The sequence below is a fragment of the Seriola lalandi genome, unplaced genomic scaffold (genome assembly GCF_002814215.2).
Source record: "Seriola lalandi dorsalis isolate HSWRI2012SDOR001 ecotype SW California unplaced genomic scaffold, Sedor1 jcf7180002054885, whole genome shotgun sequence".
Taxonomy (NCBI): Eukaryota; Metazoa; Chordata; class Actinopteri; order Carangiformes; family Carangidae; genus Seriola; species Seriola lalandi.
This window is the reverse complement of record NW_019525437.1, coordinates 5,182,609-5,196,605: the sequence shown is the minus strand read 5'-3', so window position 1 is coordinate 5,196,605 and position 13,997 is coordinate 5,182,609. Positions and strand designations below refer to the sequence as shown.

General features: G+C 38.9%; 1 protein-coding gene across 4 annotated transcripts in view; it reads left to right on the top strand.

Moving 5' to 3' along the window:
- Positions 1 to 13,997, top strand: part of LOC111671722 (carboxyl-terminal PDZ ligand of neuronal nitric oxide synthase protein-like) — a 187,875-nt gene that overhangs the window by 136,017 nt on the left and 37,861 nt on the right. For all 4 annotated transcript variants that reach the window (XM_087180045.1, XM_087180044.1, XM_023428886.2 and 1 more), the window contains one exon: positions 1,827 to 1,988. In XM_087180045.1, coding sequence (XP_087036171.1) covers positions 1,827 to 1,988 — 162 coding nt within the window. The remainder of the gene's footprint in view (positions 1 to 1,826; positions 1,989 to 13,997) is intronic.

Below are 13,997 nucleotides of genomic sequence, written 5' to 3'. Positions count from 1 at the left end.
CTCCAAGGTGGAAACTCTCAGTCATGGTGTTGACTGACTGATTATTTCACTCAACATATGTCTTGTATTATATTAACAACATCATATGGATGTTAACAAGGTTAAAGATTTTCATCGGAGGGGGCCGAGGAATGGGCTGAGGAATTGAACCAATTTACACTTAAGGCAAATCTTTTTTGTCTACTTGATGTGATTCATGTTTGAATATATTATTTGGCTTTTTGTCAAGTATAGTTATTTATTCTATGTGTAAATGAATCTGAAATGCATTAGAGATGGGTTGGAATCTGTTTGCCCAAGGTGTGCTCCAACACATTGTAGCCAAATGTTGAAAAGATGTAAATATAGCCTTCTCTCCAAGACGAATACGTAATCTTCACTCCTTCCAAACATAACTATGAAGGTATATTATCCGACACGGATTTCCATAATCCATTCAGTCTCACCTGTGGGACTGGAAATCATTCATGTGGATGGGTCCGGCATGACACCCAACCTGTGTCAGCCACTTTATGGATAGGACTGGGGCGTAACATGGTAGTTCACCTCCCGCTTTACCCCAAGGTCGCATCACACATCCTGCATCACCAGTTGTGTTTGATTGGACACCAGTCAAAGGGATGCATTGCTGGAAGGTTAGATGAGTGATTTTATTTTTTCTCCATGCACTCTTTTCAAATCAGATGGAGGGATTAAGGAGGAAAGTCAAATGGCAGGAAGTAGAAGGAAATAACATCTGATTATCCACACTGGAGCACTTCCCCACTTTCCCCCACTCTAAGATGTTGCTAGTTTGGATCTTATCATTGTCCTCAAATACCAAATGGTGCTGATGCTTTTTTCTAGCCACACAGTGATCAATACACCATGTCTGCATAACAAAAAAAATTAAATATATATTTATGACTGGTAGAATGATGCACAATGTGTCATTGGTTACCAGAGCCCAGAAACAATTAGATCCGTGATGGCATCAGATGAAGGAGAGCTGAGTCTCAGAGCTCATTATTGTTGTAGCGGAGCGTTTCAGTGGCGGCTGATCTGCATTCTCAGCGCTGCTCATTCCACACTAGTGCGACTAATCAGCAATTCTACATTTCAAATTCAGATTCTTGTTTTGATGATGTCTTGTTCTCTAGAGCATTTTATTGATGCCATTGCTTGTTCTGATTATATATTCATTAGTGATTTCTTTTCTGTGTTTTTTTGTCTGTGTATTTGCATCCTGAATCTTGTAACTTTTTGTGAACTCAAGTTTTGAAAACTGACTCTTGTTTTGAATAGTAGTTTCTGTAGATACCTTTTATAACCTTTTGATAATAAAGGATATTATTAAAAATAAGGTTGAAAGATATTGTGCAATATTATTATATTATTTCTTTCAAGACAGTAATTACCCCTCACGATATCTCAGTAGCACCTTGATGTAATTTTTTCAAATTTGTTACAATTGTTCACCTGGACTCTGATTCGATTTTGGTGGCTAAAGGTCAAAGGTCATGGTCACGATGACCTCACAAAACATGATTTTGGCCTTGTGAACGCAATATCTTGAGAACTCTTCTAGGGAAGCCTTTCAAATTTGATCTGATGCATTCTGAAACCCATCTGAGTGGTGACAGCATACAACCATGAAGCAGTAATTGTAGTTTATATAATAGTCTAAAATGTTGATTTGCAAGCTTTTCCGCTGTGACATGAATTGATAATAAAGTTTCAAATGTGCTTCATTTCTGTCCTGTTTGAATCTTTGTCAGCATGTCTTAGTCATTTTAGGGCCACCTTATATTGATTTCATTTCTCTCTCTCTCTGTCGCTGGCATCAGGCTTCAGAGGAGGCCTCTCTGCTGATGTCCAGCCCCAGGATGCTGCTCCCTGCATCGGGCGCACTGCCACCAGGTGCCCCCCTGTCTGTCCACCACCAGATCCAACTGCTCCAGCAGCAGCTCCAGCAGCAACAGCAGCAGACGCAAGTGGCTGTAGCACAGGTGCGTTTCTCATGCACACACAAACACACTCATTGGTGCATTTGAAACTGTTGTATCTTAAATGTATAACCAACAAAAAAAGGTTCAAGACTTTGTAAAGGTTTAAAGGATCAGTATAAAGAGGTCGACTCTGGCCATGACGGATACTCAACTGTGATGGGTGTCCACAGCTCGAGCATGGTAAACTTTGAACGTTTAACTTTGAAACATGCAGTAATTAAAATATCACACTACTCACAGGCAACACACACAATCTATAATTGAGTACTGCCAAATTATAAAAACTGTATTAAACAGACTTATCAACTATACGTCTTCCTGTATGGCTTTTGTAAGAGACGTATTTCATCATTTGTAAATTCCTTTTTGCTCAGTAAGATTACAATTCAACCAACACCTGCACATAGTGCAATGGTCATTACCATAACAAGTAGAACTTTAACCTTGAGTATTTGTTGCCTTGGGAACTTCAACGACTGCTGCTCATCTTCGAGAATTAGAGCAATGGCAGCAGCGTCACACCCGACTCACCCTCATCTCATTTACATTTGTAGAATAATGTGAGCACTGGTTGTGGTAGATAAATAGACTGTATGGTTCCCAAGGTAGAAATTAGTTTCTACAGTGTGCTCAACAATATAGATACAAGTCCCTCACATCAAAACCCATAAACATGTGTATTACTGTAATCAGCCGGACATTGTGCTCAAATACAAATATATTTATATTATGTTATGAAGAGATTGATGAATCAAGATCTAAAGATAAAAAATATAAAAATAAACAAATTCATCTAGTCTCCATCAGAATATGACACACTTGGGTGGACCCAAACATCCCATGGGTGCCACATCTACTAGCTGCTTTACTGGGTGTGTAAAGTTGCAGTGGTACAGAGCTCACCTGGCATCAATCACCAATCAGTGGCTGCAATGAAGAAGTGACTGGTAACAGCAATAGCTTCAGGCTTATGGCCCAGATCAACACACACACACAAACGCACACACAATTGAGTTTATCAGCCTGCTCGCAAAAAGCCTCGAGACTAGAAACTGCAATTTTAAAGCTCAGCACACACCGTTTCTCATGCACACTCCCCCACACTCCTGACCCAGAAGTGTCCCGGACAGTTAAATACTGAAGTCTCACGGCTTCCAGAGACGCCGGAGGTTCTGATTAAACTGCCAGCTCACACTGAACTTAGCTGTTCCCCTGTCCTGACCTGAACGACGTTAGGCAGACTGCTGCTACAGCTGACAGCTCACACATTCAGATAGAGCGTGCCCGGACATAAGTGCCATCAATTATACCTTGATGAAGTCAGAGGTCACCGTCCGCTGGAGTTTGTTTTTTAAATGAGTCCAAAATGCTTTTTGCACATGAAAGGAGTTTTTTTTTTTTTTTTTTTTTTAACCTAATGTAGGATATTTTATATCTTACATTTTATATGAATCGTATGTGCTGTCCAGAGGAGCTTCTTCCTGACCTTGGGCTCTATTGCCATTTAGCAAGGTTTCCCCAGTGGTCCCTAACTTGTCTGAGACGCTGTAACTGTTCGCTCTCACACAGCATCTAAATTAGTTTCCACTGACTTCTTTTTGTTTCCTTTAAGCTTCTTTTTCTTGTGAGTTTAACTTTCTGTGCTGCTGTTGCTTTTGTTTATTCCTGCTGTTAAATGATTATTTGAGCAATGGACAGAAAATTCATCTAAAATTTTTCTAAATGATTAACCATTTAAATCTGTGGTTTCCATCTGAAGGATGGCACACTACCGTGGTTACAAGATAAATCTGAAGTGTTGCAAGAATAATGATGTGACAGGAAAGAAGAGGAAACTGCTTAATCTGCTGCACAGAACTAATTCTTTTCTTGTGAAATGCTGCATAGTTCTTCTTCTTCAGGCCTGCAACAGTAATACAGTTTTTCGGATGAAGATGAGATGTTTAACATCCCTTTTCAAGCAAAATGCCAAATGTCCTCCTGTTTAAAAAGAGAGGATTTGTTGAGTTTCTCTGTTATATATCAAAGATATCTTTGTTGATGGGACCAAATGAGATTTGAAGACGTCGGCTTATTGGGCTTTCAGACAGAACACGATTTGCGCTTCACTCGTCAGCGTACTGTTCAGGGGAACATAGACAGAGTTTTCCAAACTTTTAGCAGGACACATCACTCCGAGTTGGGCTCAGCTCCCACTGTGTTCCCATTGCCAGTAACAAAGACCTGTCTTTATCCTGCAAAGAAGCAAGCCTTAGCATTAGCCTCGCTAAGAAGAAGAAGAAGAAGAAAAAGAAGAAGAAGAAGAAGTAGAAGGGGAGCAACAAGGAAGAAGCTGTGGGTGCCCTCAAGTACAAAGAGGAGCTTCGGGAATTCAGGCTTGTGAAGGAGTTCAGTTTCCACAGCGATCGTTTACATTTCGTGCCAGGCTGGATGCCGTATTTCTATTAGCTGCGCAAGTGTTCGTTTGACTGCGTGCATGAGCTCACCAAACCAAACCGAACCATCGTGCAAGCGTAAGCCATGGGAAATAATGGGTTTCAGAGCGTATTGTTGTCTTTGTCACATTCTGTCTGAAAGCTCTAATAGGCTCTGTCAACTCTTTTTTCATTTATTTATTTTTACAAATTTCTAAAATTTTATTGACTGAATAATTAATGCATTCATTTAAAAAAATCTATATTAATTCATAATGAAAAGATTTGTAATGGAAATTGCTGTGTTGAAATAACTTTTTGACTCTGTTCGCACATCATGCATTATTGTTTTAATGTGCTTAGTTTTTTTATTTTTTTTATTTCCATAATCAACCCAAATTGGAATTTAATCAAACCAGAATTAATTAAAGCCACTTTATTTAATGAAATCAAATTACAGCAGCTGCAGTGTGTAGACTGAGACTTCTCTCAACTATCTAGGCTTCACACACGTGGACACTGAACAGTGTTTGTGTGTCCATACACTGACACACAGGAGTATAAAGACATACAGTATTTTTCCTTTTTTTCTGGCCAAGATTGACTTGTGAATAATTTTAAAACATGCACAATCACACACACAGAAGTGAGCGAGTATATCAGTGTGCTGAGGGCAATCTCAATAGGGTCAGCCAAGTGTTTACCAGGAGAGAAGGAAACTCTCTGTCTGTTTGTGAACATAAAGAATATCTATGGTATCTGTCTCTCAGACAAACTCCCTCTCACAGGTAAGTGTACACTTGCCTGAGGCTACATCTAACGAGCCCTAATCAGGGAGAACAGCAACTCCACCACTGAAGGTCAAATAGCAGAAAATAATAAGCTGATTAGTTCTGCCCTGATAATGCCCTGATAATGGATGGAGACACAGGGCAAGAGAGATATCACCTGGCTGACACACCAGTGTGTCAGTGTGTGAAAATGTGTAGGTGTGTGTGTACATTTATGTGTTATTACGAAACCCCAACAGCTTTCCCTGGCATCTTTGCCTCAGTTTCACACCAGAAGATAAAAGGACGAGAATTAGTCTTCACAAAGTGACCTGCTTAGTTATATAAAAAGCAGATATTGCTATTGTTTATGATTTCATTTTCTTAAACAGCAGCTCGCCACTGATTTTGCAGCGTTGTTAGGCTTGAGGGCATCTTCCCCATAGTAATGTTGTATAGTGCCAACACAGCAACAGACAGCAGTGGTAAACAAAAACATACAGCCAGGAAACAACAGATTTTTTTAAGGAGTACACATTTTGGCACAACACCAGGCATGTTGAGTCATCTTAACTCTGTTATCAACCTCAGTATTTTCATGAAACAGTCATTTGGTGTCTTTACATACTGTAATTATGTCTCTGTATAATAGTTTTCATTGTTAGTGGCAGAGTCCTGCGCTTGATTCAGGCTAATACATTTTCATTTTACAACAGCGTTTTTTAAAACGTAAACAAATCTCTGTCCAGACAACCGTTTACGGATGGAGAAAAAAATCTCTGTTCATACTATCACATATCACATGATAATTCACGTACACTGGGTATGCACGTGTCGGTTGTAGCCTTGAAATGCATAATGTAACTGCACAGCAGCTGCTGGCAAAAACAGCAAGGTCAACAAGGCTTGGAATTCATTATCCATGTTTCTGCCCATCCACACTAAAACGTAACCCCAGAGTTTTCAAACTAAAATGGGGCCAGTAGCGTTTCCAAAAAGTTTCAGTTTTAGGGGCTGGAAAAGCATGGAGTAGTGTGGACGCCAGACACAAACGTAGCAAAAGAGATGCTTTTTGAAAATAAAACATATTTAGGTGGAATCGACGCAGCCTGTAATCCAGTGTTACTGTTTATAATTAAGACTCACCGATTTCAACCCTATTGTTCAATCTCCTGCATTAACTTAATGCTACTCATTTTAAATAAAAGCATTCAGCTTGATAAAAGGTGTGGCTTTGTTCCAAAACATATTGGTCACCAACAACAGTCATTTTTGGCACTTTTTGATCGACTCTTCGACCACTTGAGAATAGAGTGATGAGTAATTGATCCAGAGAGTAAACTGTTCGATGAAGGGCCTCAGGTGACAGGCTCATACCTCCCTCTCCCCACCATGGCAGCACCTTTCTCTATGCCCTTCTGCTGTGCAGAAAACTACCAGTTTGGCCATGGAAAGACAGAAAAATGACAACTATTGACCAATCAAGTTTGTTTGGCTGCATTGTAACACATACACCTGTTTCTCTTCTGTTGTATTTCTGACAAAGCACCTGCTCAACGGAGTGTCTTTCTGAAAAGACCAAAAGAATAATAAAGATTAATCATGACAGTAATTACAAGATTAATCAATAATTACATTATAGATCATTATTTGCAACATTAACTTCCTTTAATTTGTCGCCTGTCTGTATTTTGCTAATCTTAGTTCAAACGTCTCAACAGTTGTATTTCAAAGTGATGTTACTTTGATGCATGAAAGCAATCTGCCATGTTGTTTATCGTCTCATCCAATTATGAAAGAAATTTGAAGTAGTGATTATTGTCAACGTTGCCCTCTGTGCTAATGAAAATGCCTGCGAGTTCACAGCCCCACCAGGCAACTGTGAAAATATTCTTGATGTTGAACCCTGCTGCACAGCCTGAGCAGAGGTCACAGTAAATGGAGGTAAATTAGCTAGCCGGTCAACGCTAATCACTGCTCTCTTAGGGATGAGTGGAAGTGGAGATGTTTAATTAAGTCAGGGAGTATAGAGTAGGGTATATTGACTATCTGTTTCAAGATGAAACTGACTCTGCAGATGCTGCTCTGTAACTGCTTAATGAAATCTTACCTCTTTCTGTCTTTCTAGTTTGCTCCCTTATTTTGTTTATGCCATACTTCCTTCTTTCCCTTCTATTCATAACCCTTTGTTCCTTTCAGTTATTTTCTCCCCGTTTCTTTCCTTTTTTCTCATTTTTCCACACATTGTTTTTTTCTTCTTTCTTTTTTCACCGGTCTTAGCTCAAATCTTTCTTCCATCCATCTTTGGTCCCTCACTCCTTTCCTACACTCTTGCTCGGATGTTTCTGCTTTTCTCTCACTTCATTAAGCACTTACTCGCCATCTTAGGCACATTAGAAGTGTAAGTGCGTTTCTAATGGTTTCCTTATCATTGCACCAGCAACATGATCATTTCCTCTTGAGCCTTTTCATCCAAAACTGAGATTAAAACAGAGACAAACCAGTGTTGGAGGGGTTTAAAACACTCCCACATCAAAGAGACCTGGCGTGGGCAGGCAATGCAGTGATGATAATCCTGTGTGAAGAGTACATCCTCGGCAACCAACCCTGTGGAGTCACAGCACACGAGCAGCAGTCCTAATCCCCTTACACTACCAACGAGAGAATCACAGTTTTTTAGTCTTGTCTTGAAATGGTAGGTAGGAAAATGATATCATTTAAGCAGTCTTATCTTCCATTTCTGAACCTGCATTTTTTATGTTCTGTTTAATGTTCTCGGGTATTAAAGTTTTCAGGCACGGGGTCATTTTAGATTTGAACATTGATAATTGTATGTATATGGAAAATATGACATTTTTTGACTGTTGCGTAGTAAGAATATGGCTGTATATGTATATTTACAGCCATAAGGAACGCTATATTTTGTATAAAGAAAGTAGACCTACTACCGAGCGCAGTACGTTGAAAAAGTAATACAAAGTACAGATTGTTTGTTTAGTTTTTATATCATCATCGCGATCTTTTAGACTAATTTTGGCAATCGTTTGATAACAGTATTATGCCTCATATGCTGCTTAGAGACCCAATGGAGGAATGCGTGTTGAAAAGTTTGAAAGATAGGTGTATTGGATATACTTTATGGCTTTGTAAAGTTGTGCTTGGACTTACAATACATACAATTTCAAGACTACAGTTTCCTGAGGAAAGGTTGAGGACATAATGCAGTTTTCCAATATTGAGACTTTTTTTAGTTGATCCACATTTAGACAGGATCATTTGCTGTCCTTTTCTTGTTGTGATATTTTTGCATAATTTGTTACTGTACAATGTGTTATTGTTTGTTATTTGTATCAGTTGTGGTAGTAAACATGTCATAGTCAGACTGACCATCACGCAGACAGGGACAAATCACGGTTGGCCTCCACATCGGTGGGCTGATGAACCTGTAAGTTTCTCCCACCCCTCTCTGTGTGCCTGTCATTCAGGGTGGCCATGCATGTGTGTGTGAGTGTTCTGGGCCTGGGCTCACTGGCTGATCGCCCCCACCACACCCTCAAACAGAAATGTTCCTTGCTTTAATCCCTCTGTTCTCATCTTGTCTCTGATTGCAGTGCCAAGTGCTCTTTGCCGTAGTGGTTTTACAGAGCACTTTCCGGTGATAACAGATCATCAGTGTGTCGTGCTTTTATTGGATTTTCTGTCAGAGTTTGAGTTTGTGTAAATGGCTTTTTTTCTGTTAAGCCCTGTTTGTTTTCAACATTCATTCTAACTGCCTGGTTACAAGCTATAAATGCAAAACAAGATAGGTGACAGCAGAGACTTACCTGATATTTATCAGAGCCAGTGTGAATAAAACTTCTAAGAAATGGTCTTAAGACTGTTCCTAAACTTTAACTTATGAGTCAAAGAAAGTAGGATTTGAAGCTTTGTATATAAATGCTTAAAGTCACTGCTGTGACTCTTGGATGTTGTAAAATAAGGACTACTATTGATTCAGCCAATAGCAGACCTCCACAGGTTACGTGTCATGGCTGCATCACATCAACCTTCAGAGCTTTATACACACTTCGACATGATTAAGATACCCATCATACCTTTTGGTTGAGGCTTTGCATGTTTCAATTTGCAATTCCTGTTATGTTATTTATTGTTTTTTCAAATTTACTAGATTTCTTGCATTTCACAGCTCAGCTAATATAATTTATGTTACACATTTTATAACTGATATGAGTCAAAAAGAACCACACATTAACATGTGATTGTTTTCATGTCCATTCATCTCTTGAACTTTCTCATGTTGTAGTGCCGGTATTGGCACAGACAAATGTTTTAACAACTTATCAGTTTATCATAAATTCCCAGAATATGGTATCCACTCATCATTTCCTAATTTTCAGAGATGAGACCAAGTCTTAGCATGTAATATAATCTAAATATCTGAAGTGTTCTATGTTATTTTCAAAAATCTGTTAGTTAGAGATGGTTTTTGCATTGTAAAGAACTGAAATATGCAAGGAAACGAGGTAGAGAAATGTCAAATAGTTGTGAGAGAAGGAGTTAGAAAGATGAAAATTGTCCTTGGGCTCTGCTCGGTTCTGGGGAACAGTTTTGAACAAAGAAAGCAATAAAAAAGGCAGAGAGATGCTGCTGCCTAATTAGAGCTTTAAGGAGCCATTTCAGTCGCTTGAAGCTCCTTCAATTTCACGACACTCAGATAAGAGGGAGGAAAACGTTGGGTAGCAGCAGGTTTACTACCAAGGGACCACCACAGCGAAACACAAGGGGAGCACCTTTTAATTGGGTCTTTGTCTGAGTTTTACTTTTAGTCAGAGCTTTTAGTTCTTCTCGCTTTAAGTTTTAAAAGTAATGCTGACATTATTGCTCTAAACGAGTGGGTTGTGGTCTACAATTGGATTGTCATACTGTGACAGTCTGGCTGACTTTGTCCATTCTGCTTTTTGTGCAGTTGTACTGTTATCCTTTAATGTGTTTATTTCAGTTTGGACAGGCAGGAAGAGAAGAGCTAACCTTATCTCCCCTTTTCTTGCAGCATTTGTGTTTTCACTGTGATTAAACCAATTTTCCATCCATCCTGTATTTTTCACCACCTGGTTACGCTCTAATAACATAAACAAGGCAACTATGTGTTAGGTCTGAAGATGTGTAATACAAATGGATGAAATCATGTTTGCTTTGATACCAGTTGTTGTGTTGCATCACTGATGTACATACCCCTAGAAAATGAAACACATAATGTGGAAAATGCAGCTATAACAGCATCAGCATCACATTTCCACATGCAAATTAACAATCACCATAGAAAGGGGAGAAATAATAGACTGAGTAATATGTCTTGGAGCTGGTCCTCCCTCCCATATTAAAATCAGGACATTGTTGCCATGGTGCTGATGTATTACACTGACTGAACTGCTCTGTTTTCAGCTCAGAGTTTTTTTTTTTTCTTTTGGGGGGTTGGCCACTTTATGGCTCAGACTCATACACACTTTGTTATACATCATTATACAAATATTCCTTAAAACTAAAAACACATAATAAAATAAATTAATAAGTCAAGGAATATTATGCCACAGCCACAGGTCTGCTGAGTAAATCAGAAAGCGATGTAATACAGTGCACTACGTAGGTGCGCTTGTGCGTAGGAATACGGTAGCTCGGCAGTTGAAAACATGTAGTGTGCCAAATGTAGTGCCAAAGGAATGTGGTGCTTTCAGAGGAAGATAAACCATTGAAAGTGTACATTTAAACAGATATTGGATTGTTCCTGTGGCCATTTTTAAAAGTGTCCCCATACACAGCAACATATACCATTTGTATATGACTACCTCACACAACCCCATGTCAAGAAACCCAAACTATCCCTTTAGTACTAACATTGGCTATGTAGAAATAGCAAAATTTACAAATATCTCTCTTTTAACATTCAGTCATGGTTTTTATTAGTGAAATAAGGATTCACCTGAGAAATAACAATAACTTCTTTTTTGTGTTGTACTTTTCAAAACAAGAGTTACAAAGCCCCCCCACAGAGAAAAAAATAAGAGTGCAGTGCAGTAAGAATAGAAAAAAGCAAAGACAAAAATGACAATAAGCTAAGAATAAAATGATAATTATCAACTGATTCAACTCAAAGGTTTTTCAAGCCCAATGTCTTTTGCATTGACCTGAAAAATAGTGACAGCAACAATGACAATAATATCACTAAAAACTTCTTTGATCAAAATGTTGAGGTCATCAGGTTAATAATCTCCTCCAGGCAAACAGTAAAAGAATAACTGCTGCATCCCAACAAATAGCAGCTTTAAATATTGTATTTATCTGTGAATGAAGTGAGATTCTAGTGCAGGTGGGACAATAGAAAGAAAATGAGTTGGACACACAGGTCACCAGACAAGACAGACATACAAACGGACATACAAACGGACAAATGGAAATCACCAGAGAGATCCAGCTGTTATAATGTCGGGCTTAACATTTCTCATCTTATCTGCTTTCCATTCCATATTTTTGTTTTATCTGCAGTAGCAAGCTCTTTTTCCACAGATAGCGGGTCTGATCATTCGCAGAGGAAACCCAAATTTAACCTTGTGTTGCTGCTTCAGAACGAGACTTTGTGCTTTTTTTTTGATAAGCTATCCAGTTGAAAAAGTCTGACTTTTAAAAGAATAAGTTTATTTTAGCTTATTCTACTTTGTTCTTTGCTGTTTCTGCATGAAATTATTCTGTGTCCTTTTACCAGCTGGTGCATCTCAGCTCAGTGAGACATTTAATATGGACAGCATCAGGATAAATGTGACACTTGCTCCCAAGGCCTCAGTATAAACCATGGAGGAGGGGCTGATGCGCTATTAGAGTTGTCAGCAGGGCAGCGTGTGTTGGAGTCGAGCTCCACTCTCCCATAGATCAAGAGGAGGTCCTGTCAGCTGTAAATTACACCACCAAAGTCATCATCAGGGTGTCAGTCTTTACAAATGAGGTCTGCAGCAGCAGCCTGGCCCCAACACGATCTGGAATCACCTCTATTTGTTGCTAAGTGCAAGGATAATGGACGAAGATGACTACCTTCCTCTGAACTTGTCTGGCGGTGAGTGGATGTGAGAGAAGAGGAAGAGGAGGTGTGGAGGCCTTGGGACAGAGGCTGTGAATTCTGACTCCATCTTGTGTCTCTCTGCCTCACCGGCCACTTGTTTGAGTGATGAGGTTTCATCACAGAGAATCAGTGAAAATGATGCCTACATCCAAGATGGAGAGGGGGAAGGAAGGAGGCAATGAGAGAGGAGGAAGAAAGACAATATCATGCGAGTGGCACAAAGTAGAAAAGATTGTGGATGATTGATTCTGATTTAAAAAAACAGGAAGTGTTACATTGTCGCCATCTGCGACAGATGATTAACTACTGTATAACATTTTACAGACTAAATGACCAGTAGATTAAATCTTTCAATTAAAAACTAGTTCAGAAGTTAATCAGTGAGTTGTAGCTCATTGATATTTTGGATCTTTTATCTGGAGTAAGTCTGAATGAAATTTATATCAAAGTAGAATCAAAAAAGTCAGTCAGTTTCACTTTTTCTCTATTGGTTTATTTAACAGAGACAGGGCACATTTATAAATATTTCTGTAAATTCACCATAGTTGGCCAAAAGCCTAGTTATCATCTGCGGTACCTGAGACAGGTGTTACACAGTCACCCTGAAAACCCAATTAATAATAATAATATTATTATTATTATTATTATTAACAGAGGAAACAGGGAAGTAGGGTCATAGTTTGACATAGAAACAGCTGCCACAGGAGCAGCCATGAAAAAAAGTTTTGAAGCATGAGTTGTAAAAATATAAAAGATATATAATAAGAAGATATATTTATATTCTCAATGTACTTTTACATTTCCTCTCTCAGGCTTCTCTCTGGAGCTGTAGTAACAAAAGGTCAGTGAGAGAGAGGAGGCTCTGAGCCGCTCTTCTGATTGGCTGAGTGTTTTCTGAGTGATCCAATAAAAATATAGCAGATTTCAGGTAAACACTCAGAGAGACCAAATCCTGCGAGGTTAGATGGTCCAGATGGGCGGGGCTTGGGGCGTGGCTGAGAGCCATTACTACTTTGTTGTGACATCACAAAGTTCCAGAAGTCCTGACAGCTGGTTTTAAGGCTCAGTTTCTGAATACAGGCTACGTGTATTTCTCTGTGGACTGAGCACTTTGATACTTTCACAGTATTAATATAGAACCTAGACCTGCTTTATAATCAAACAACACATGGACATCTACCTTTATACTATATGGGACCTTTAAAACAACACTTACTAAAACAACAATACATAACATGCAGAGCAATAAAAACAACATTATGCTGCATTATTTATATTTCCATTACTTTACCAGGAAAAGCCATTGAGATAAGATAAAATCCCCTTTACAAGACATTCGTGGCCAAGACAGCAGCCCTACAAACTCACCACATATTAAAATACAGCATAAAACATCAAATATTACATATACGACATAACTGCAGCAATTTGAATTATAAGGTACTAACTTAAACAGCTGCAATTAAATAAAAGTAAATAAAACTGCATGATAATGATTTTCAGTCGAAATATAATACTAAAGGACTCTCTAGAGATTCTCGCTGCACAGCAGTGTTTCAGGATGCTGAACTGTCCTCTGTTTTGTTCCAACACCAATTACAGTTCGTTTTGTAGCTTTTCCTTTGATATTTGTCAACGTTGACGTCTAGAGCCAAGAGCCTCCATGCCACCACAGTAACGAGTTCTGTATTACCACATCAAGCTGAAATGAGGAACC